This window comes from Budorcas taxicolor, chromosome 2, assembly GCF_023091745.1.
Source record: "Budorcas taxicolor isolate Tak-1 chromosome 2, Takin1.1, whole genome shotgun sequence".
Taxonomy (NCBI): domain Eukaryota; kingdom Metazoa; phylum Chordata; class Mammalia; order Artiodactyla; family Bovidae; genus Budorcas; species Budorcas taxicolor.
The window spans coordinates 151,203,761-151,228,017 of NC_068911.1; the positions used below are offsets into that span (position 1 = coordinate 151,203,761).

The 24,257-nt window shown below is 51.7% G+C and overlaps 2 protein-coding genes across 3 annotated transcripts; one reads left to right on the top strand and one right to left on the bottom strand.

Moving 5' to 3' along the window:
- Nucleotides 1-453: 453 nt before the first annotated feature.
- ZNF142 (zinc finger protein 142) lies at nt 454-19,825 on the bottom strand. Of its 2 annotated transcripts, XM_052652121.1 has the most exons (10): nt 19,764-19,825; nt 19,356-19,508; nt 16,122-16,435; nt 13,373-13,972; nt 11,962-12,096; nt 10,001-10,825; nt 7,533-7,710; nt 3,659-6,584; nt 2,799-2,904; nt 454-1,416 (listed from the first exon to the last, which is right to left on the bottom strand). In XM_052652121.1, the coding sequence occupies exons 3-10, from the start codon at nt 16,402-16,404 to the stop codon at nt 947-949; spliced, it is 5,523 nt and encodes a 1,840-aa protein (XP_052508081.1). In that variant the 5' UTR covers nt 16,405-16,435; nt 19,356-19,508; nt 19,764-19,825; the 3' UTR covers nt 454-946. The 2 variants fall into 2 exon arrangements, with proteins under 2 accessions (XP_052508081.1, XP_052508086.1); XM_052652126.1 differs by lacking the exons at nt 19,356-19,508; nt 19,764-19,825 and adding an exon at nt 19,536-19,736.
- Nucleotides 19,826-19,857: 32 nt separating this feature from the next.
- On the top strand, nt 19,858-23,829 carry LOC128059852 (mitochondrial chaperone BCS1). Its single transcript, XM_052652134.1, has 8 exons — nt 19,858-20,140; nt 21,343-21,704; nt 21,804-21,943; nt 22,158-22,352; nt 22,573-22,636; nt 22,867-23,036; nt 23,265-23,382; nt 23,527-23,829. Exons 2-8 carry the CDS (start codon nt 21,385-21,387, stop codon nt 23,777-23,779), a joined length of 1,260 nt encoding a protein of 419 aa, XP_052508094.1. The 5' UTR covers nt 19,858-20,140; nt 21,343-21,384; the 3' UTR covers nt 23,780-23,829.
- The last annotated feature ends 428 nt before the right edge of the window (nt 23,830-24,257 follow it).

Genomic DNA, 24,257 nt, shown 5'->3' on the forward strand with positions numbered 1-24,257 from the left:
TCTTGCTTTATGTCTGGTGTCTCAGCATAATTATTAATAGTATCCTCTTTGATTTCCCCAGTGTGTCCCAGTTTAGATGATTCATGATAGTCACTGTGAAGCATCGACAGAATTCTGGGTGAGAGATTTACCTCCCCAACTGTCTGTCTTCAACTATCCTGTGCTTTAACTCCAGTCCAGCAGCTGAGCTGGTCTGAGGATGCTGCTGAGTTAAAGCTGCTTCTACGAGAAGGCTGAGTAGGTAGCAATCCTCCATCTACTGGAAGACAAAGGGATTTGGAAATAAGGAGCAGGGCAAGGGATAACTCAGGCTCTAGGACAGACAGAAGGCAGACCTGGTCCTCTTTCAGAACCAATCACTCAGCAAAGATGGAAGGAGACAAAGGAGTGACGGAGGCCTGAGAGGGGACAGGGCAGACTGAGAGACAGCCTGGCAGTATTAAAGTCGGGGACATGGAAAAGTCTATATAAGCTACGAATCATTTAACCATGCTTTATGGAGCAGGGGGCACAACGGCACATGCGGTTAGATACAACTGTTTTGAGGATGCTGAGGAAATAGGAACTTGACACAGTTAAGAAGGAAAGAGATGAAATGGGTAATCCACAGTCTTATAGCCAGGGACTTTGGTGGGGCGATGGTGAAGAAATTAGGAACACACAGGTCAAAAACACAGTGTGCCTCAACAGAAATCAATTTGTGGTCCAGGTCTCTCTTTTATATCAACTTCCAAGTACTATGGGCCAGATTCCCAGGAGGGTTCCAGCCTCATTTATGCCCTGAAGCCAGCCCCTCCCACAGCCCTGAGCTCTTAAGGCTAGCTCTGGGTCCAGTCTGCACACGGGTCCACACCCTCCTCGTGTCTGGGAGGTGTGGGGCCTCAGCCCTCGGGTCCAGTCTGCACATGGGTCCACACCCTCCTCGTGTCTGGGAGGTGGGGGGCGCTCAGCCCTCGGGTCCAGTGGGTGGAGCAGCAGGAGCAGGCGGGCCAGGGTCTTCGAGTTGCACGTCGTGCAGATGCACCGTGGGAGTGGTGGGGTCTTTGCCCACGCCTTGGTTGGGGTCAGCCTGGTCAGGGTGGTGCCTGCGCACGTGCTTGACCACCTGGAATTTCTGCTTGGCCTTGTAGCTGCAGAGGCGGCAGAAGAAGGGGTGGCGGTCGGTGTGGGTGAGGGCGTGATGGCGCAGGCCGGCGGCCCAGCGGAAAGCCCGGTGGCACACATTGCACACGTAGGGCTTGGCCTCGCTGTGCTTGCGCAGGTGGGTGCGCAGCAGGAAGCGCGTCTTGAAGGCTTTGCCACACTGCTCGCACATGAAGGCCCGAGCTTCCCGGTGCCGTGTCTCCTGGTGCACGCGCAGCGCGTCGGCCCGGTTGGTGCAGTACTCACACTCGGGACACTGGTATGGCTTCAGTCCTGTGGGACGGGGGAAGGACAGGGAACGGGTCACCACTGAAAGAGGTGGAACAGGATCCGTGGACCAGAAGTGCCACTGTGATCCTGGCACATAAGGAACACAGCCAGCCAGCTGACAAAGGACCATGTCTCTGGCATGTTCCGATCCTGTCTGATGTGCTCCCCTTCTTCCACATAATCCCTTGTAGACAGTGGGTGCTCAATGGATGCTGGTAACTAACTTGACCCCTAAGTAGCCATCTGACAGCAGTAAAGACTCAAATATACTAAGTTTTCTACAAGCGGAATTCCAACCCCCTTTTGGTCCTGGGTCTTCCTCCCAAACCCTCCCATCAAGGCCACCACGAGAAAACCACCAGAGAAATCCTAGCTGAGGGACCTTCCACAGAATCCCTGAGCAATCCTCAGAATTGTCAAGGTCATCAAAGTACAAAAAGTCTGAGAAACTGTGCGTCCCAGAGGAGCCCAAGTGACAACTCAAGGTTGGGTGGGGTCCGGGGTCAGAGGAGGATGTCGAGGGAAAAGCAAGACAAGTGAAATCAACTCTGGGCTTCCCTGGCGGCTCAGATGGTAGAGACTCTGCCTGCAGTGCAGAAGACCTGGGTTCGATCCCTTGGTCAATAAGATCCCCTGGAGGAGGAAATGGCAACCCACTCCAGTATTCTTGCCTGGAGAATCCTATGGACACAGTAGCCTGGCGGGCTACAGTCCATAGGGTCGTGGAGAGTCGGACACAGCTGAGCGACTTTCACTTTGGTCCTGGAGTACTCATGGAACTGAGAATCTATTTAAATACAATTCCTTGTTCAACTCAGGAAGTAAAAGAAAATACTTAAGAGGGAAGAGGTAGAGGTAAAAAGTAGTGGTATCTATAGAGGCAGAGGGTCTTGAAATGCACCTGGTTAATTCCCTTACAGGGTGGGCCATATGCAGCAATCAAGACACACCATCATTAACCCATCTCTGAGAACCTGTGGTCCACGGACTCTACTCAGGAGGGAAAAAAAGGACAAGTTAAAACAGGCGAGCCCTCTACTTTCTCCTCCTCACTCACGATAGTTCCATCCTGTTTCCACAGGAACCAGGTAGATCTGGTTCCTCATGCTCGAGTTGGGGGTTCTCAACAGGAAGCGGGTGACCGTGTGCCACAATCCCCTGGGAAGGTTTTGCAAAGCACACATGTCCAGACCACCAGGTTCACCTCTCCTGATTCTGATAGGCTTTCAGTGGGTTGGGAAGTTACTCTGGCTTTTCAGTTGATCCCTGATGTGAAAACTGATACGCACCCCAAATCTGCGTAACGACATACACCACCTCGGGGAGGCTGGGTGTGCCAGGGCACAGTGGAGCCCCTCGGGCCTGTGAAAACCACGCAGACTCACCTGTGTGCTTGGTCATGTGGTACTTGAGCTGGTTGACCCACTTGCACTTGTAGCCACAGTCAGGGCACAGATACTTCCGTTCCTCCTTGTGGATCCGCATATGGTACTGGAGGAGAGAAGAGCAGAGAGCACCCAGAGAACATGCGCCTAATGGGTACTCACTGGATGTGGAAATAGGGTGAACAGGCAGAGAAACTGCTGGCAGATAATCCTGTTCCCTGCACCAAGCCCGACCCATTCCTTCTGCTGCCAATCGGGTCCCCTAGGCCAGTCACTTGGACACCACCCTGATCCATTTGGCCAACCTCAGGTATACCTGATCTCAGCTCTGCCACTCATTTAGCTGTGTCTTTGGGCAACCTAACCACTAATTCTCAAGTTTATTAATCTGTAAAATGGGAACAGTGAAAGTAACTATTTCGTATTTTCATAAGGATTAAAATTAATGCCCAACATACAGTGTAAGTGATCAAAAAATGTTAGCTATTATCTAGATTATCTATAACCTATTACATGCCTTTATCACATGCCAAGCATATATTATGGAATTCTATCTTTTTCTTGGCTACATGGCATGGGGGATCTTAGTTCCCTGACCAGGGATTGAACCTAAGCCCCCTGCACTGGGAGCACAGAGTCTTAACCACTGGACCACCAGGAAGTCCTGGAATTCTGCCTTTGTAACCACCCTATGCATTACTATCCCCTTTTCTCACAGATGAGGAACCTGAGGCTTGGAGAAGTTAAGGGACTTGACCCAAGTCACAGAGCTGATACTTGGAAGAGTCAGGATTAGAGAACCTAGGTGGTTTTAACTCTGCAGCCTGCCTTCCTCCCGCTTCCATGGCCCCTGGCCTTACCTTGAGGCGAGAGGGGTCCGCACAGGCATAGGGACAGAGGTGACAGCGGTAGGGCTTTTCCCCGGTGTGGATACGGCTGTGCCAGGTGATCTTCTGCCGGTTCTTGGTGCTGTAAGCACAGTCCGTGCACTTGTAGAGCCGGGTGCCCCCGTGCCCTTTCACATGGTGATCAAGCACCAGCTGGTGGCGGCAGGCAAAGTCACAGAAGGGGCAGCGCAGAGGGGGCTGGCCAGAGTCCCCCCCGCCGGCCGAGGCTGCAGCTGCCTCGGAAGTCTCCTCATGCTGCTCCAAGTAGTGCTTCACCAGGCCCACCCGCTCCCGGGCAGCAAAGTCACAGAGCTGGCAGCGGTGGCTGAAATGCTGCTGCCTCCGGTGCTCGTCCAGTGCCGGCCGGCTAGGGAAGGCCTCCTGGCAGGCCCCACACTCGAGCCGGGGGTGCTGCTTCCGGGTGTGCCCCCGTAGGCTGGCGGGGCTGGCGCACAGCAGCCCGCAGCGGGTGCAGTGCAGGGGGCCCTCGGCGGCCTCTGCCAGAGCGCCGGGGGTGGGCAGTGTGGGCTCTGGATGCCGGCGCAGTGCGTGCTGCTTGAGCGCTGTCTCGGAGCTGAACTGGGCTTCACACTGAGGGCAGGCAAAGGCCGGGGTGCCCTGGTGGCAGCTGTTGACGTGGCGGGTGATGTCATGGCGGAGGTAGCCGCTGTAGTCACAGAGAGGACAGAAGTGGGTAGGCGTTTTGTCGTGCACCCTCAGCCGGTGCAGGCGCAGTTTGGAGTTGGTACCGAACGTCTGAGGACAGGAGCTGCAGCGGATGCGGCCAACCCCTGTGTGTCGGGACTGGTGGGCCTCGAGCCGGTACCTTCGGGTGGTGGAGAAGTCACAGAAGGGGCACTGATGTGGCTTCACCCCCTCGTGCTTCAGCCGTCTGTGCTGCTGCAGGCACCGGCTCTGCTTACAGGTGAAGCCACAGTCCCCGCACTGCAGAGGGGGCCGGGGGCCTCGGGCTGGGGTGGCGGCAGGGTGCCGGCGCTTCTGGTGGAGCCTCAGGGCAGCAGCAGCGGGAGCAGTGAAGGGGCAGAGGCCGCAGCGCAGCTCTCCAGAGGGCTCCAGGGGGCAGCCCCGGGTCTGGTGAGTCCGCAGAGCCCGCTCTTGCTGACAGCTAAAGGGACACGTGGGGCAGGAGAAGCGGGCCGCCTTCTGCTTTGGCAGCAGAGCCGGCTCCCCATCCCCCAGGCTGCGCTCTGTATTCCCACTGCTCAGGGGTGCAGAATCCCCACCGCTCAGGGGGGACAGGGCAGGCTGGGTCTGGACGGCCCCGCGCTTTCCTCCCCCGCCACGTCCACCCCGGCAGCCCTCAGCCACGTGAGAGGTGATGGAGGAGAGGCGAGAGCAGAGGAACGCACATGAGTTGCAGTGAAACTTGCCCTGCTCGGAGTGGAACTTCTCAGGGGCCTCTGAGGGCAAGGAGTCTCCCACAGGAGGGACTGCAGAGCCAGAGAGCACAGCAAGAGGCTCCCCTATCTTCTCTGGCTCCCTAGAAGGCTCAGAAGGAGCATCTCTTGGGAGCATGATCTCTTCTAATGGTGCAGCTGGGGTCTTCCCACCTTCTGCATCCTCTGAGGCCGGGGTGCTTAGGGGCAGAGGCTGCAGAGCAATGGGTGAATCTGGTCTGGGCAAGCCCTTGTTCTTTCTGAGCAGAACGGGGCACTTTTTCAGCAGGTGCGTGCTGAGGCCACGCTGCTGCTTAAAGCTAGCGCCACACTCGGGGCAGAGCAGGGGCTCTCGGCGGCCCTGGCACCCAGCCCTGGAGTGCAGACTCAGGGCCTTCTCCCGGCGGGTGATGAATGGGCAGTGTGGGCAGCGGAAAGCTCTCCCCTCTGCCTGAATCACGACCATCTGGACTCGCCCTTCCAGCACCAATGCCTCTGCCTGCTCTTTGTCCTGCCTCCTTAGGGCCTTGAGTAATGACTCGGACTCAGGGAGCTGGGGCAGGGGTGCTGTCTCAGTGGGTGTAGTTGCCTTGAAGGTTCCCACCCAGCCATCTGGGGGCTCCGCTGAGGAAGGAGGATTGGTTGGGGGCTGAGAGATTGACTTTTCCAGAATGGGCTCTTCAGCACCCAAGTCAGAAGTTCCAGCACCCTCAAAGGTAGACAGCTCTGTCAAAGTTCCCTCTGGCCCTTCCAGGCTCAGGGGCCCCGGGGGATCCAGGGGCCTGAACTCCACAGGAGCTGTCTCGGTGACTTCCTCAAGGGGTGGGTCAGCCACAGGTCCCAGCTCGACTCCCAGGGCCTCGAGGTGTAGTGTGCAGCCGCCCTCGTCTACCTCCGCTGGACTGGGGCTGCCAACCAGGTCATCCCCCTGGGGAACCTCGCTGCCGTCCTGTTTCTCAGCACTGCCCTCCTCACTGGTCTCTGGCAGGGCCTGGATCAGGGTGGGGTCCATTACAGCCCCTTGGTCGTGGTCCGGCCCCTCAGGCTGGGCAGACAGTTGACTTGCAGGCTCTGAGTCTGGTGAGGGTGTTGGGCACTGCCTGGCCCCTTCTGGCTCCTGGCTGGCACAGCGGAGCTGCCAGACCTGGTCGCCGGGCACGTAGCCATGGGCCTTGCGCTTGTGGAAGAAGAGCGTGGTGTTGCTGAAGGTGCGGTAGTCACAGAGGGCACAGCGGAACTCGCGGAGGCGGGTGTGCTTGCAGTTCTCGTGGCTCAGCAGCGCCTGCTTGTGGCGGCTCTGGTAGCTGCAGTAGCGGCAGGGGTAGAGTGGCACTGGCGTCCCGGGGTGGTGCTGGGAAGCCATGTGCTTCTGCAGCTCGTACTTCCGCTTGCAGGCGAAGGCACACACCTCACACATCAGGGACTTGCCCTGGTGCCGCAGCTTGTGGCTGCTCAGCTGATCGGCCCGGTGGCAGCGGTAGGAGCACTGGTTGCACTGGTATCTGGCAAAGAGGGAAAGATCAGTTATTGAGTTACTCATCGCCACTACCAGTCACTCAAAATTCATACCATGGGCCAGGTTCCACATTCACTTGTACATGTGTCATCTGATTTATTTAAAACATTTTCTTAAAAGTCTTTATTAAATTTGTTACAATATTGCTTCTGTTTTGTTTTGGTTTTTTGGCCACGAGACATGTGGGATCTTGGTTCCCCAACTAGGGATCAAACCCGTACCTGGTGCATTGGAAGGCAAAGACCACTTCACTGCCAGGGAAGTCCCTCATCATCTAATAGAATCGTCTTTTCTGCTACCCTATGAACTAGGTATCTCCATTTTATCAGTGAGGAGACTAAGGCATAGAAGTTAATAACTTGCTTCAAGTTACAAAGGAAGTGAAGGGCAGAGACAGTCTAGCTTCAGGGCTTGTGTTCTAACTCTTAATCTATGTTTCTTCCTAAAGGGAAGATATCATGAATCAGCAAACTTCTGTAGACTTCCAGGGTGCTGACATGGCTACAGCCCCTCTGGCAGGTTTCTGCACCGACTTCCCACTCTCCACAGAGGCGTGTAAGCTAAGGAGAGACTTCCTAGCCAGCTGAACCCACTGGTCAGAGGGGAACTTGTCGGGATGTGGAAGTGCCAGGATCGGGGTCACAAGCATAGCCCATCTATGTCACCAGGACTGGGCTCAGAGCTCAAATGACACCTCAGTCTCCGGGCCTCTCCTCTGGGTCTGCGCTCCCTTCCCTGAGCCCAGAGAGGTCTCACTGTGCAGCCTGGGCCACAGGCAGAGGTCAGCTGGAGGCAGTGTTACAGAAATGACAGGAGCAGAGGGGTGTGAGGAGGGGTCTCTCGGGGCCGGAAGAGAGATGGGGCTGGGAGCCGACTTTAGCCAGCTTAACCCCAGGTCACTGGGCGGGGGAGGGAGGCACACATGCGCTCTTGCCTGAGGTCGCCTGCGTGTTTTCGCATGTGCACGCTGAGGTAGTGCTTCCACTTGGTGACGTAGCCGCACTCGGTACACATGTAATCCTTGGTGTTGGAGTGGGTCAGCATGTGCTTGGACAGGTAGCTCACGTCTCGGCAAGTGAAGTCGCACAGTTCACACTTGTGGGGCTTCTCACCTGTGGGGGTGGGGTGAGCAGGGAGAGGACACAGGTCAGACATGGAGCGACTGAAGGACGCCCTGATGCCCGGCAGGAGCGGAAGCTGAGGTGCGGATGGCAGAGTCAACACTGCCCCATGGCCCTCTCGGATGACCTCGCCTCCACCCCGAAACCAGGGAAGATGGGCGGAAACAAAGACCCAGCTTTTCTCAAAGTCGGTTCTAGATTTGTTATACAGCTTACTGGCACTGATGGCCAACTGCTCCACTTAGCCCAATTCACTTAGTTTTGTGGAAGAGGAGGAGGAAAAAATTAGGTAATATGACATAGTGGTTAACAACTCTGGAGTCCAACACAGTCATAAAGATATTAATAGCTGACATTTACACAGTGCTCACTATGTGCCAGGCGCCTTTCTGAGCACTTTATAAAAATGCCTCCCCTTACTGAATCCTCACAACAGCCCTGCGAGGCAGGTGTTCTGATTACCCCATTTTACCGAGGAAGAAGCTGAGGCACAGAGAAACCATAGAGCGATTAGGCAGTGGTTGAAATTCCACATTACTACTGTGTGGCCTTGGGCAGGTATTTATCCCCTCTAAGTCTCAGTTTCCTGGTTTCCAAAAAGGTGGGCGGGGGGGGGGAAGTGGGAGGAGGGCGCGACACAAAAATACTGACCTCACATAGTAGACATAAAGTTTAAATAAGATGCCCCAGAGGACTCAAGGACGAGCTGTCCTTGTAAGTCGGTCAAGACCTGGCGCTGACTGGTGAGGCTGGGGCCATATTCCTTTCAAGACCTTTCCCTGAGGCCCCTGCTACCCACTCAGCTCCTCCCCTGATGGTGAAAGAAAAGCAACCAGCTGGCTCTGGTTCTAATACCAGCTGTGGGATCCTGAAACAGGCCATTTAAATGTTCAGGGTCTCTCATCTTCACCTGCCTTCCTCACAAGATTGTTATGAATAATAAATATGAAAGAACTCTGTAAACTGGAAAGCGCTACACAAACATACCTCAGAGACATTGTGGGCTCAGTTCCAGACCATTGCAGTAAAGCATATACTGCAACAAGGCAAATCACACAAATTTTATGGTTTCCCAGTACACATAAAAACGTTATGTTCACGTGCTGCACTAAAGTCTATCAAGTGTGTAATAGCATTCTAACAAAACAATGTGCACGCCTTGATTAAAAAATACTGCTAAAAAATGCTAACCATCACCTGGCAATGCAGGGTTGCCACAAACCTTCAATTTATAAAAAACACAGTATCTGCCAAGAATAGTAAAGTGAAGTACAATAAAAGAAAATACGCCTATATTGATGTGAGGTTTTAAGAAAGGGCCCCCAAAATGAGATTTTGTGACTAAAGCCTGTATAGAAATGAACTGTTTAATGGGAACAACAATGGCTTTGCCACAAGCTGCCTAAAAACTGTCCTCCCAAACTAAAGAATCTTTGATGAGATTTTTTTAGATGTCTGGTCAATTCACCGATACTTACATAGAGATCATAAATGGGCAGATGCTATATAGCTAGGGAGCCTGAATTGGTTTTTACTCAAAGTATCAGTAATGCTGATAACCAGTTAAAAAGTCTGAGCTGAAAAGCCTGCAACTTTCTGGTCATGAGACGTGATCATCTTTCAGTGTCACGGCTGGCCAAGGCTGTAACATGTGAGGGTGGCTCAGCCCCCTCAGCCCCATCTCTCACAGCACATCAGAATTTGGGTTACAAAGGCAGCCATCTGTCCTGGTTTGGGCTTCTTTGCTTTAACAGGCTGGGTAAACATGCCTGACTAGGGGTGGGCAGAACCCACCAGGGCATTAAAGGTGAGGCACAAGAGCACAGGGTCTGAGGAAAGTGAAAGTGAAGTTGCTCAGTCGAGTCTGACTCTTTGCAACCCCATGGATTGCAGCCTACCAGGCTCCTCCAGCCATGGAATTTTCCATGCAAGAGTACTGGAGTGGGTTGCCATTTCCTTCCCCAGGGGATCTTCCTGACCCAGGGACTGAACCCAGGTCTCCTGCATTGCAGGTAGATGCTTTACCATCTGAGCCACCAGGGAAGCCCCTGGGTCAGAAAGCCTGGATTCAAACCCTAGCTTGACCACTTTCTGAGCTGACGGACATTCAGCTTAAGGCTCATTTGTGAACTTCAGATGCTAGCTTTACCTCATGAGTCCTATGCAACATATGCAAAGCCCCACCACGTGCCCGGCACACACGGAAAGCTCCCATTTGCCACCATCATCACCGTCATCGCCCCCACAACACGGAGCGAGGGAAGGGCGGAAGCCATCTCACCGGTGTGCAGCAGCATGTGGCGGATGAGCACCCTCTTGTGGGCAGTGGCAAAGCTGCACTCAGGACACTGGTGGATCTTCTCGTGAGCGTGCATCTTGCCCACATGGTCCTGGTAGGCCACCGGGTTGAAGGTGGCAAAGGGACAGAAGGTGCAGCGCAGCTCTTCACTGCCGGGGTGGCCCTGCTTCTTGTGTTTGCGGAACAGGTGCTTGTTGGAGCAGGCGAAGTCACAGTGGGGGCAGTGGAAGGCATAGTGGCTCTTGTGGTGGGCCTCCATGGCTTCCACCGTGGCGAAGAGCATGGGGCACGAGTGGTGGCGGCACTCCACGGCCCGCACCCCGTGCGTCTCCTTCAGGTGCTTCACGAAGGCCTTGCGGTCGGGTGCCGTGTGGCTGCAGCCCTCCTGGAAGCAGCGGAGGGGCAGTGGCTCGGCCGCGGCGGCTGCGGCGTGGCTCTTAAGGTGCTCCTTCAGGGCCTGGCTGAGGCGGAACTCCTCCCGGCAGACGGGACAGGCGTAGGTGTCCGAGTAGAAGTTGGAGATGTCCTCGTGCATGCTGGCCATGTGGCGGTTGAGGGCGTTCCTCTCTACGGCGCTGTAGTGGCACAGCGGGCAGCGGTGGGCCTTCTGGCCCAGTTCCCGCAGCAGGTGGGTCTTGAGCTTGCTCTTACTGGTGAAGAACTTCTGGCAGTTGGGGCACTGGAGACTGGGGTCTGGGAAGTGGAGGTGTAGGTGCTCCACCAGGTGAGTTCGCTTCTTGAAGCAGCGCTTGCATTCTGGACACATGTGGGTCTTGAAGAGGGACTCGGGGCCAGAAGCCACAGTGCCTGGGAGAGGGAAAAAGGAGGGGAGGGTTGACAATGAGATTCTTCGATAGGCCAGGGACTGACCATATAATGGGAGAACCACAGTCTGCCCAGACAAAACATGCATGCCTGCATGGCCTCATTCCTTTCTCTCCGGGAAACCAAACAGTAGCATCTCAAACTCTGCAGGCTCAAAGAAGAGACAAGACATATTCAAGTATTTAGAGAAACAAAATCACAAGGACTTCTCAGACCATGCTGTGGCCTGTAAGAAGTGCTTCACCCAGCCACCCTCTATTCCTAAGCCTCTATCCAGAAAAGCTCAAAAGAACAATCTTCATGGAACATTCTTGTTCCTCCTGCCCTCCATGGGGGCAGGTGGAAGAATCAGGAGGGCTGGTTGGAAGGAGAAGGACCTCACAGGGAGTGAGCAGAGGGAAGACAAGGTAAAGTACTCTTACTTCTGAATACTCCGGTCAGAGAGCTGGTAATAAATATAATCAGATCCTTCCTGGTCATCTGTTGGTAAATATGCTCCCTGTGGGATGGGCTTCAAATGCTGTTCTACTCAGATGGAAAACTGAGAATGCAAGGGTTCAGAAATGCAGTCTTAGGGGGCTCAATGTCAGATAAGACAGGTTGCCGGTCAATAACCTCTGGCATCTTCATTCTATGAATATCACCCTCTCTCCTCACAGAAGAGCCTTCTGCCTGAGGAAAACCAACTCCGAGAGCAAATGCTATTTACCTTTCCCCTCCATCACCAGGGGCTTCCCAGGTGGTACCAGTGATAAAGAACCTGCCTGTCAATGCAGGTAGATGTAAGAAGCACAGGTTCAATCCCTGGGTCGGGAAGATCCCCTGGAGGAGGGCACAGCAACCCACTCCAGTATTCATGTCTGGAAAAATCCCATGGACAGAGAAGCCTGGCAGGCTAGGGGTCCGCACAGAGTCAGACTTAAGCGACTTTAGCCCAGATGCGCTGTGTCACTAGGGACTGTGCCCATCTATCACTTCCCCACTAGCTGTGTCGAACAAGAATGTTAGGAACGAAGGATCCGAACCAAAACTCAGAAAACCAAACCCCAGAGCCTCAATGCCAGATCCCCCCAGTCTGTTCCTCCCCACCGAGAGGTTCAAGCCCATCATGTCATTACCTTCCAGCTCCAGGGCTTTCTGGGAGCTCTTCCGGCTAGCACCCTCCTCTTCCTCCTCTTCCACTGACTCCTGCCCAGGTGAGGGTGCTCCTGTCTCCTCTGAAGGCTTTCTCATTCCTGGAGGCACTTTGGGAGCTGCAAGTGCAAAGAACTGGATGACTAGAGAAGCAGCACTGAGTGCTCGAATTTCCCTCTTACTAGCCGGGAAGAATCACCTCTCACCGTGTAGCCTAAGAAAATCCTGGGTTCTAAGCACACACGTTTATTCCCACAGGGACAGAAAGACCAGGAGCTAAGCTGTTAGTAATGCTCCAATCTAAAGTAAGTCAAGGGCTTCACTAGTGTCTCAGACAGTAAAGATCCATCTGCAATGCGGGAGACTTGGTTTCAATCCCTGGGGTGGGGAGATCCGCTGGACATGGGAACAGCTACCCACTCCAGTATACTGGCCTGGAGAATCCCATGGACAGAGTAGCCTGCCAGGCTATAGTTCATGGGATCACAAAGAGTTGGACATGACTAAGCAACTTTCACTTTCACAAAGTAAATCAAACCTCAGATAACACCAAACTCAGACCCCTTGAAGGTAAGAGCTTTGAGGTCACTGGAGTGGGGAGAGGGGCACAGAGGTAGAGGAGGACAGACTAGACTGTACTTCCTTGATTCAGGTCCCCAGGGCTAACAGCTAGTGGCTCACTGTGGGCGAATATTCCTGACGTCTCAACTGTCTACTGCGAAATCCAACTCAGCAATTCAGGGACACACCCTGCGCTCCAAACCCATTCCTTCTATCCCTCAATAGAGGCAGCTGCCACGGTAAGGCAATGATGTATGACTTTTTCATTCCAGGAAAGAAGAATCTTCTGTTTGCACCAGAGCACAAATCAGTGTTAGCAAGCCAAATTCTCTCATCAGAACCCTGGCCCCGCTGGTCTGATTTCTCTATTTCCTCCTGCTCCTCTACTCACCTCACGCTCTCTTTTTGAGACCAAGAGGAGTAAGAATCACTGAAGCACCACCTCCACTGAAGGTTTCTTTTTGAAATAACCCCAGCTTCTCCTGCCCAATTCCACTTGCTCTAACAGGAGTCCACAGGCATTCCACCAGTGGCTATAGCCACTGACGGCCAAGGCAATTTAGCTTCTGCCCTCAGAAAGTTCTGAGATGGATCAGAAGAGATGTTGGTTAAATCACTTCAGTGCAGCCTAAGCCAATCTTCAGTCACTGTCTGCCTGGTCCAGGATGTCTACATGCCTTCCCACGTCGGTCAGTAATCCTGACCTCCTGAGCCACTACTCTGGATTCTCTTAAATTCATGCATACATTCATGGCATCTGTAACATCAGCCTCTTCTACAGACCAACTGCAGCTGTGTTCCAGGCAGGGGACTGCTGGGCCCTTGACCTCATACCTGGCAGCAACTCCTGGGAAGGAAGATCCATTACAGCAGACGGTTCTCGCTGCGTCCCAGCCCCATGACTCCGCTGATGCTGCCGGAAGAGTTTGACGTTGGAGCCCACGAAGCTGCAGCGGTTGCAGTGGAAAGGGTAATGGGTCTGCCGATGCAGCTCCATGCCCTGCTGGCTCCCAAAGAGCAGGGGGCAGCCCCGGAAGGAACAGGGCACCGGAAGCGCTCTGTGGGTCTGCCTCAGGTGCTGGTGGAGCTCCTTGCGATCTTGAGTGGAGAACACACAGCCAGATTCTGGGCAGGAGAAGGTGTCGGGGGTGCCCCAGTGCATCTTGAAGTGGCTCTTCAGGGTTTGGGGTTGGGCAAACTCTTGTCTACACACAGGGCATGGCAGGGGGCTATCTGGTGGGCTCTGGCCCTGCAGAGGGCCGGGGAGAGTGAGGTTGCTGGGGGGCAGCTCTACAGAGCAGGGCGGGGTAGGGAGGCCCTGCACGGGCTGAATAAGGGTCTCAGTGCACTGGTGCAGGGCCAGCAGAGTGGGCTCTGCGAAGCTCTGCTCACAGCGCTCACAGAAGTACACCTCCACCACCTTTACCAGGACACCTGTAGGCAGAGGACCGACAGAGAAAGGCACAGAATCAGACAGAATGAGACTCAGAGGAGTTAGTTACCAGCAGAAAATAAAAGTGGATCTTTTCATGTCTGCGGAATGGAGATGGGCTTAAGTCTGATTCTACACCTGACTGTAAGCCCCTAAGGTCAAGGACAGTCTATCTTACATGATACTCAGCACAAAGCAGGCATTTCATAAATATTTGTGAAGTGGATGTAACAAGCATTAACCAAATCCAAAAAGCATTAAGAAAAGGTAATATATTTTGCCCAAATGAAAAATTAGAAACTCTCACAAGAAGAAAATGACAATCTGGGGGTAATGTCTGTGACATACATGACAATACGTATATTTACTTTTATACGCTGTGAAAAGACTTTCAAATGCACAGTGACTCGTAAAGTGGAGGACATCCTTTCTGAAATGAGCCAAATCTCATTTACAGTAATTGCTGCCATTTCTTAAGTAATGGCAGGACCTTGACAAAGAAAGGCTTAGGAAAATACTCTTACTTGGTCCTCCAACTGCCCTATGAGAAGAGGGACCTGGGATTCTGCAAGGTTAAGGCCACCATGCTTGTTAATGGTGGAGTCCAGGTTTGTCCTGCATTCTGGTGGTCTTTTTTCTCTTTATATTTTTCTTTGTTTAAATAAAAATCCAGTGCAATAGCACATCTATATAAGGATATCCACCTCCCAGCCTCACACACACAATTTCGTCTATATCTTTTCAGGCCTCACAGGGGTCACATTTTCATAATTTTTTTTTCTTTGCTATATATCAAAGATATTTTTATCTAAAAGTAGTACATTTAGATCTATCTCATATTTTTTTTGTCCAGTTCACAATACTTCAGAGCATGGATAGAGCAAAATGAAATTACCCTTACTGATGGATATCTGGGTTGCTTCCAAACACTGTAAAGAAAGCTGCCCTACACATCCTTATTCCTGTATCTTTGTGCACGTATGTGACACATTCTATAGAACATTCTGTATCCCTAGAAGTCGAATTACTGGGTCAGAGTACACTCATTTAAATTTTGTTATGTGGATAAACTGACCTTCAAAAGATCACACTAATTTATACTCTCCATAAACTATAAGATAGGGTCTGCTTCCCATAGCCTCACCAACACTAGTTTAAAAAAAAAAAAGAAAAAAAAAAGCTTGATTTTTGCCCAAGTGTTGCAAAATAAAAGTGGCATCTCATAGGTACTTTTAACTGGAATTTGTCTGTTAGTGAGATTATGGTTAGTGACTTTTTTTTTTTTAGTGAATTGCATGTAGGTTTCTTCCCCCCTCCCTTTTTTTTAAGGGAAAAAAAAACCAAAAAACCAAACCTGTTTCTTTTTCTTATTGTTCAGCTCTTTGGATTTTAAAGATATTAACTCTTCTTATATATTACAAGTGTCTTTCTAGGTTCCTTCTCAATTTATTTACTATTTCTTTCACCACATTAAAGTTTAGAAATGTTATACGATCAAACCAGCTAATCCTTCTCAGTATTCTTTGCACATTGACAAGCAAAATTGGTACAATTGTAGCTGGAACATGACAGTTAAAAAATAGGGAAGCTACCCAAAAATAAGAAGTTATAGGTGTAGGAAGAATAACAGGGAGAATCTTTCTTCTAACATAAATTGTTCAATTCCCAGTCATAACGCATGCCTTGGGTGAGTTAAATATGTTATCCACAAGAAATCAGAGCAGGGAAATAGCAGAGTACCTCTAGGAAGCCCTGCCAAGCCCTGGGTGGTGGAGAGAGGCTAGGCTTTTTGCTTAAACCCTGGCTACAGTCCCTGGGTGGGAGGGTCAACGTGGAGAAAAGAATCCCTGAGGACTATAGCAGTAAGAATTGGGCAGAGGTGTCAGAAAGGTCTTCCCTTCTGGATTACCGCCTAGCAGACGTGAAGCCCTCTCAGGGATAGACTGCCAAGAGCTTGGTACAAGTTGTGCACCACCTTGCCAGCCTCCAATAAACATTCACCAACTGCAAATCAAATTACAACATCTCTAAGTATAAAAATAGGATGCTATCTTGTGTCTTCATCTTGTTTATAGGCAAGGATCAAAAATAGCACAGACAAGTAACTCAGGCTTGCTTATCCTACTGTCCTGCGAGCAACTGTGTTTATACCTGGAGTCTCTCCAGGAGCACCTGGGGACAGATTTCCAGCTACTGCTTCCACAATGATCTCCATGTTCCCTGTGTCCTCTTCAGTGGCTGTGGCTTCTACCAACAGGCAGCCTGGGTCAGGAGGCAAAGGTGGAGGGTTTGCAGAAGGACAGGGGCTATGGACAGGCTCTAGGATTCCATGGTTAGAGAGAGGTGGGGGGATCAGCAGTAGCTCAGGGCACAGTCCATCCATCTCCCCAGTGCTGTTGGCTGGCTGTGAGTCCAACACGGTGTCTGTCATCATCACCAGTTTCTGTGCTGTGGCCTCTTATATGCTGATAAACCAACCAGAAGAAAAATCAAACAACATATAATTAGATCTCTCACTTTCTTCCCAGTTGGGGTGGGTGCACAGCCAAATGCCTGCCCCAATTAGGCATCTCCTTGCATGGCAGCATGCCATACCTAGTTAACACAGACATTTTCAAGACAATATTTACCTGGAGAAGGAAATGGCAACCCACTCCAGTATTCTTACCTGGGATATCTCATGGACAGAGGAGCTTTGGGGGGGCTACAGTCTAGGGCATTGCAAAGAACTGGACACAACTTAGCAACTGAACAACAACACACAATCAGACAGATTGTGATTTTTTTTACTTTACAATATTGTATTGGTTTTGCCATACACTGACATGAATCCACCATGGGTGTACATGTGTTCCCCATCCTGAACCCCCCTCCCACCTCCCTCCCCATCCCATCCCTCTGGGTCATCCCAGTGCACCAGCCCCGCGCACGCTGTATCATGCATCGAACCTGGAATGGTGATTCGTTTCACATGTGATAATTTACATGTTTCAATGCCATTCTCTCAAATCATCCTGCCCTCACCGTCTCCCACAGAGTCCGAAAGACTGTTTTATACATCTGTGTCTCGCATACAGGGTTATCGTTACCATCTTTCTAAATTCCATATATATGCGTTAGTATACTGCACTGGTGTTTTTCTTTCTGGCTTACTTCACTCTGTATAATAGGCTCCATTTTCAGGAAATATCTCTTGACAGAAATGTGGCATAAAATGGAAAGTGAAGTGACCTAGCAATATGGAATATAGAGTTTTGTAAGAAATTAAAATTTGTGTATAGAATAATAGTTGCAAATATTCAAACAATAAAGTCCATGGCTAAAGGAGAAAAAAAGAAGACAACGTTTAGAACAAAAGCATTAAAATGATAATAGGGGTCAATATAGGAACGAGACAAGAAATTGTGACCCATATACTAAACACTGTTTCTTGGAGCTAAGTGAGGTTTGTCATATCAGTAAGCAATTTGGGTCTCGGTTCTCTTATCTGCAACAAAATTGTATGGGGCCAAGCTATCAGGGCTTCCCTGATACCTCAGCTGGTAAAGACTCCACCTACAATGCAGGACACCCCGGTTCAATTCTTAGGTTGGGAAGATTCACCAGAGAAGGTATAGGCTATTCAGTATTCTTGTGACTCAGCTGGTAAATAATCTGCCTGCAATATGGGAGACCTGGGTTCGATCCCTGGGTAGGGATGATCCCCTGGAGAAGGGAAAGGCTACCCACTCCAGTATTCTGGCCTGGAGAATTCCATGGACTGTATAGTCCATGGGGTTGCAAAGAGTCGGACACAACTGAGCGACTTTCACTTTCACTTTCACTTTCAAGGGATCTCAGAGGTCCCTTCCCCTCTTAACATCTTAGGATCTCACTATTCCTTAGCTCAAAGCCCTTCCTGCATGATCTGGCCCTGCTGCCCTCTCTAGATTCATCTCCCACCTCTCTCGAGCCAGTGATTCAACTTTTCATTGATTTGCCCTTTCCCAGACTCACCACATTCTCTTCTGCTTCTATATACTATACATTTCTCAGCTTGCTGGGCCTTCTCCCCTTTGTCATCTCTCTTGTCTGGCTAACCAACTCCTAACTATCCTTTGAGAATCTGTACAGGGACTTCCCTGGTAGTCCAGTAGCTAAGACTTGCGATCCCAATGCAGGGGGCCCTGGTCAGGGAACTAGATCCCACGTACCACAACTAGGAGTTTGCAAGCCACAAGTAAGATCAAAGATAACTCAGACCTGGAGCAGCCAAATAAATAAATGCCACTTTACTATGATGGCATCCTGACACGGTTCATCTAAGTTTCTCTCTCTAGGGTCCTCATGGCACCTCGTACATAGCTCTACCAGAAACACGTCATACTGCACTATTGTTTACTTGTCGGTCTCCCTCCCTGGACTTGGAGCTTTCTGAGTGGATTTTACTGAAGTTATCATGTCACTGAACATAAACCACAACAGCCTATGCAAGTCAGACAAGGGATTCTAATGAAGAACTGTGATGCAGTGGTAAAGAATCTGCCTGCCAATGCAGGAGACACAAGAGACACAGGTTTGATCCCTGCATCGGGAAGATCCCCTGGCGTAGGAAATGGCAACCCATTCCAGTATGCTTGCCTGGGAAATTTCAAGGACAGAGGAGCCTGACGGGCCACAGTCCATGTGGTCACAAAGAGTTGGACACGACTAAGCACACACTCACACACAGTTAAGAACTGCAGACACAGAGATGCAAGGCTAGGCTTCTACTAAGATAACAAACCAGAGGCGCCTTATGTATAAAGTAACACACCTGGAGAAATTTCTCATTCATTGACTATGACCTAATATTGAACACTGGAACTCAACTCAGAAGTGAATGTCATCTAAATTGCATATCCTGTTATACACTGCTAAAATTAGTTTGCGCTGAGTAATTAGGAATTAAGGATGATAGTATAATCACTCCATGAAACTGAGCCATGAAGGTCAGGTAAGGGGTGCCTAGGGCTAGAAAATCATTTTGTACATGAGAATTCTGCAACTCAAAGCCTCAGATTAGGGAAATTCAGAAGGTGGTAGAGCAGCGCACTTCCGCCCTCAGAGGGTTCTCTGGAAACCACTGACTTCACTTATCGCTGCTCTAAGGAATCTTCCAGCTCCAGTAATAATTGCCTTAACGGTGAGCCAAGGGGTGTCGTCTAGACTGAGAACCGTCAGCCGCTGGAAGGCCGAGTGAGGTGGGACACAGGTGGGCACGAGAAGAAATGAGGTTATCTTTGGGGCAGCGGTACCGAGGAAGAGAAAGGACACATTAAGGCAGAGAGAAGGCCTGGGGAAAGGGTGAGATAGAGTCTGGGGACCAAGGCACCCGATTTCCACTCGCCTGTGGGCTCTACTCACTGCGTGGCCTTCGGCAGATTGTAGTTCCCTCGCTTCCCGGGACGTCAGCTTTCCTGTTTGTAAAGTGGAGGCGAAGACAGCCTCCACATCGTTGGGCGGGAGCGGGAATCACAATTGCCGGCAAACGGGAAAATCGTCTTGTAACCTGCGAGGCTAAGGAGGGAGCATCGTCATGCTTACTGTCCTAAGGAGAGGCAGCGTGTAACCGGGTGGGGTCCACAGCAATGACGCCGGCAGTGGTGAGCTGATGCGCCGGGGCCTCGTTCGTCGCCGCGCTCCCTTCTGCACTTCTCCCGAGCATTCCCATCGCCCAGGCCTACCCCTCATTCTGCGGTTTGAGAAACTTTTGCCTCCGGCCTGCTCCGCCCGTACTCCCTATTAGTTCCCGCCCCGCAGCCTCCGGCTTACCTCCAGCCCTAGGCGGGCAGGAGCCTCATCTCTATGGTCGTCCAGCGGCTGGAGTGGCCTCCCGGGACTCTTTGTGCGACCGCCTCCGGCCCAGAAGCCTCCAGGACCGCGGCATATGGAGGCCGCTCTCTCTTTCTTTGTGAGGCTGGTGGAGTACTTTCTCTATGGTTCTTCCTATCGTTTCCCCACCCAGCCCCCACCTCCCCTGGCCCTGAAGCCCAGAGAGTACCATCGAGAGTTGTGGAGCAGAGTGGTGTGGTGGTCTCGGTGGGTGTGACGGGAAGTAGATGAAAGAACTCGGGGGCGAAGCCAAGTGGAGAGTGCCCGAAGAGCCGAGGGGTGAGACCATCGAGAGGAAGGGCCAGAGAGTCATGGCGGTAAGGGGGAGGAGTGACCGATTGCTGCAAACCACGCTGCTGGAGGCGCGAGCTGGGGTGTGGAGGGGGTTCGGGAGGAGGCTTCTGGGCGTCCGACAAGGACCAGGAGCGGAAAGGGCTTTGTCTGTGGCCTTCCACGCATAGGAATTTTGGAATTCTGGATCCTGTTCTGAGCTTCAGCAGAGGTCACTGCTGTCAGTTCACCGCACTGCGTGCCGGCATAAAGCAAACCGGCGGGGGGTCGAGTGAAGTGTGCTAGAAATGATTTGACCTCCTACCCCTTCGGGATCTTACAGCCTAGAATCAGGCCCAATCACATTTTATTGCGGGGCGGGGAGTGGAATTCGGGGGAATCTCCGTGGAGAAGGTAGCAGATGGGCGGGATTTGAACTCTAGAGATTGGGGGAAATAAAATTGGCATTCTGAGTCAAGGAGGAAGGAGGCTTGTTTATTTGTTCAACAGAGAATATTGGGAACTAAGCCATTAGAGGTACGTTGGCCCCGTGTTGTAGAGGCAGAGGAGTTTTCACCTAATTCAGGGACTTGTTGAGAGCCAATCATTGGAGGTGTTGGAGTAGGGAAACTAATGGCATCGAGGCAGAGCCTTATGAGGAAAAATCTCGACCCCTGTATAGCAGTTTGGTGAAGCATGACCAAAGTGGAGATCCACTAAGATACCACTTCAAGAATTAAAATTAATTTCAAAGAGACAGTTTAGATGGGAGGTAATAAAAGGGCTAACAGGACATGAGCATGTGAAATAGATGAGAGGATACCTGAAAGACATGATAGTGATAGCAAGGCATGAGGATATTGACAGGTTGACAGAAGAGAGTAACTTCATCCCCTGCTCATTCTGGCCAGTGGGCCCCTATCTCAACTGGTCCCAGGAACCGCAAAAATGCTGTCCATCTATTATCCTGAAAGTTATATCATTCAGTCAAATTTAAGGAATCTCCAGAATAGTTGTCTGGCAGGACACTGGTATGAAACAGGATAATGAAAGGCAAAATGGGACAAGTGGCTCAGAGTCTCATCCCTTGGGTCCAACACCAGCCCCACCCCACGAAGGATATTGAAGCACATTGTAATACTGATCTGTCATTCCTCTCCCAGCTTCTGTGGGGTGGGAGAGGAATTTGAGTCCTTTTTTTAAACTCATCTTGTGCTTTATCCCATCTCTACTGCTCCCCATTCTCCAGGTCTTGAAAATGCCTCGGGGCCTGTGAGGTTCAGTTTTCAAGATGCCCCTCTCAGACTTTGTTCTGGCCCTGAAGGACAATCCCTACTTTGGGGCTGGATTTGGGCTGGTGGGTGTGGGCACTGCCCTGGCCCTGGCCCGGAAGGGTGCCCAACTGGGCTTGGTGGCATTCCGGCGCCATTACATGATCACACTGGAAGTCCCTGCTCGAGACCGGAGCTATGCCTGGTTGCTTAGCTGGCTCACCCGCCACAGTACCCGAACTCAGCACCTCAGCGTTGAGACGTCGTACCTTCAGCACGAGAGTGGCCGCATCTCCACTAAGTTTGAATTTGTCCCCAGCCCTGGAAACCACTTTATCTGGTAAGGCTGGAAGCCAGAAAGGGCTCTGAGAGTGGAAAAGAATGAGAGGAGGTGGACTTGACCTGTTTGTTCATCTCATTTTGCTCAATTCTTTTTCAGGTATCAGGGGAAATGGATCCGGGTGGAACGGAGCCGAGAGATGCAGATGATAGACCTGCAGACGGGGACTCCTTGGGAATCTGTCACCTTCACGGCTCTGGGCACTGACCGAAAAGTTTTCTTCAACATCCTGGAGGAAGGTGTGGGACGGCACAGACAGCCTTTCTGGGGGTTGAGGGGGAGGCGGCAGTTACAGGGATGGAGTGTTTGACATCAAAGGAGGAGAAGCTTGGAGAGGCGGAATAGGAGGCTCTGGGCCCATGGGAGCAGGGCCTGAGGACTGTTTGGGCACAGCTCTGCCTAGTAGCATGGCAAAGGGTAATTATGGGTTTTGTCTCATCTTCCCCCTCCCAGCTCGAGAACTAGCTCTGCAGCAGGAGGAAGGGAAGACAGTGATGTACACCGCTGTGGGCTCTGAATGGCGCCCCTTTGGCTATCCACGCCGCCGCCGGCCACTGAATTCTGTGGTTCTCGAACAGGGTCTGACTGACCGAATTGTCAGAGACATCCGGGAGTTCATTGATAACCCCAAGTGGTACATTGACAGAGGTGAGAAGCAGCTGAGGTCTTGGTGGCCAAATGGGGCAAATACAAAGCTCTATCCTCATTCCCACAGAAGAAGGGGAAAGAAAGGTTGCCAGAAGGAATGATTGCCATCCAATGCCAAGGCCATCAGGCCTCCAGGGAGCAGGGTTGGGGATGAATGTGGACATCTAGGGCAGAGTACATGATTCATTTGTCTTGATGATCATCCTGGCTGTATTCCTAGGCATTCCCTACAGACGTGGCTACCTACTCTATGGACCCCCTGGTTGTGGAAAGAGCAGTTTTATGTGAGTAGAGTCAAACTTCTCTTAACTCGCAAACTGGAGAGAAATTGGGCTGGTAGGGTTGGAAAGGGAAATAAATGTGGGGAACAGGAAAGCATGAGACACGTGGAACACTAGTGTGAGGTGGTGGAAGGGTTAGGCCTCAGGTTCAAAGCCAGTCCTGGGAGGGACAGGCAGTTGGACCCAAGGACCAGTTCCCGGCTTGCCAGTTACCTACCACCCCTCCTCCATAGCACAGCCCTGGCTGGAGAACTGCAGCACAGCATCTGCCTGCTGAGTCTCACGGACTCCAGCCTCTCAGATGACCGGCTCAACCACCTGCTGAGCGTGGCCCCACAGCAGAGCCTGGTGCTCTTGGAGGATGTGGATGCTGCCTTTCTCAGTCGAGACCTGGCCGCTGAGAGTAAGTGAGGGGGTGTTCACGGCATGGGGGTGGAGAGGGGGTATTTCTAAATGAGGAACAGTGGAAGAAAAGAGAAATCCAGAGAGCAGGTGGAGGGCAGCTGGGTTAGCAATCAGAGTCCACTAGAGACATGGATAAGTAGTGGGGCACGGTAAGCAGGGAGCAGAGAGGGGTGCTAATTTGAAGTAGGGCTGTGATCACTCATGCTTCCTCTCTGTCTTCCTCCAGACCCCATAAAGTACCAAGGTCTAGGTCGGCTCACCTTCAGTGGCCTGCTCAACGCCCTGGACGGTGTGGCTTCCACCGAAGCACGCATAGTATTCATGACCACCAACCATGTCGACAGGTAAGGAGTGAGGTACTCAGACCTGGAGGCAAGACTCCATCCTCCTCAGCGCCTCTGGAGAATCAGGAGGTTTGGAGGAACCCTTTTGGGGGGGTGCCAGTGGCACTGCTGCTCACGACTGCTTTCGCTGCCTTCTCTTCTTAGGCTCGACCCTGCCCTGATACGCCCCGGGCGAGTAGACATGAAGGAGTACGTGGGCCACTGCTCACGCTGGCAGCTGACCCAGATGTTCCAGAGGTTCTACCCGGGGCAAGCAACTTCCCTGGCTGAGACCTTTGCAGACCGTGTCCTTCAAGCTACAACACAGATCAGTCCTGCCCAGGTGCAGGGCTACTTCATGCTGTATAAAAATGACCCTGCAGGGGCCATTCAGAATGCAGAATCTCTGAGGAGGTGACAACCGGGCTGTGCCCAGCTTTCTTCTCCAGGAGATCAATAAACAGCTGCCAAGCTACTCTAGTGTCTGACTTTCCTCCTACCTCCCCATGTTGGCACCTGAGTAAAATCCTGCGGCTGTAAACATAGATGCCTCCAGGGACCCTCAGGTATCCACGAATACAAATGCTAGGGACACAGCCTGCCTAAGACAAGGTGGGAAGAGAGACTGTAGTAAACAGGAAAGTACTATCCTCCACCTTAAAGGTATTCAAATACATACAGACAGAGAGATGTGGCTGCATGCACAGTGGCTTATGTAGCAGGGTGGGGCCTGCATATTCTGCTTAAATGTTGGCCTCTTCTAGTCTTCCTTGGAACCCACTATTCTAGCTGAGATGTCAGACTCTTCCTTTATCCAGACCTTGATCTCTTGGGAGAAGAGACTTCAGAACAAAACTGGGGCTACTCTGGCATGCTCGTCTTCCTAGAAATTTAGA

Coding starts and splice junctions, on each gene's coding strand:
- ZNF142 (XM_052652121.1), bottom strand. CDS start 16,404: ATGATGACAGACACCGTGTTGGACTCACAGCCAGCCAACAGCACTGGG. Junction 13,973..16,121: donor TGCTCCTGGAGAGACTCCAG/GTATAAACACAG, acceptor CTCTGCCTACAG/GTGTCCTGGTAAAGGTGGTG. Junction 1,417..2,798: donor CCACATGACCAAGCACACAG/GTGAGTCTGCGT, acceptor CCCGTCCCACAG/GACTGAAGCCATACCAGTGT.
- LOC128059852 (XM_052652134.1), top strand. CDS start 21,385: ATGCCCCTCTCAGACTTTGTTCTGGCCCTGAAGGACAATCCCTACTTT. Junction 21,705..21,803: donor CCTGGAAACCACTTTATCTG/GTAAGGCTGGAA, acceptor ATTCTTTTTCAG/GTATCAGGGGAAATGGATCC. Junction 22,637..22,866: donor TGTGGAAAGAGCAGTTTTAT/GTGAGTAGAGTC, acceptor CCTCCTCCATAG/CACAGCCCTGGCTGGAGAAC.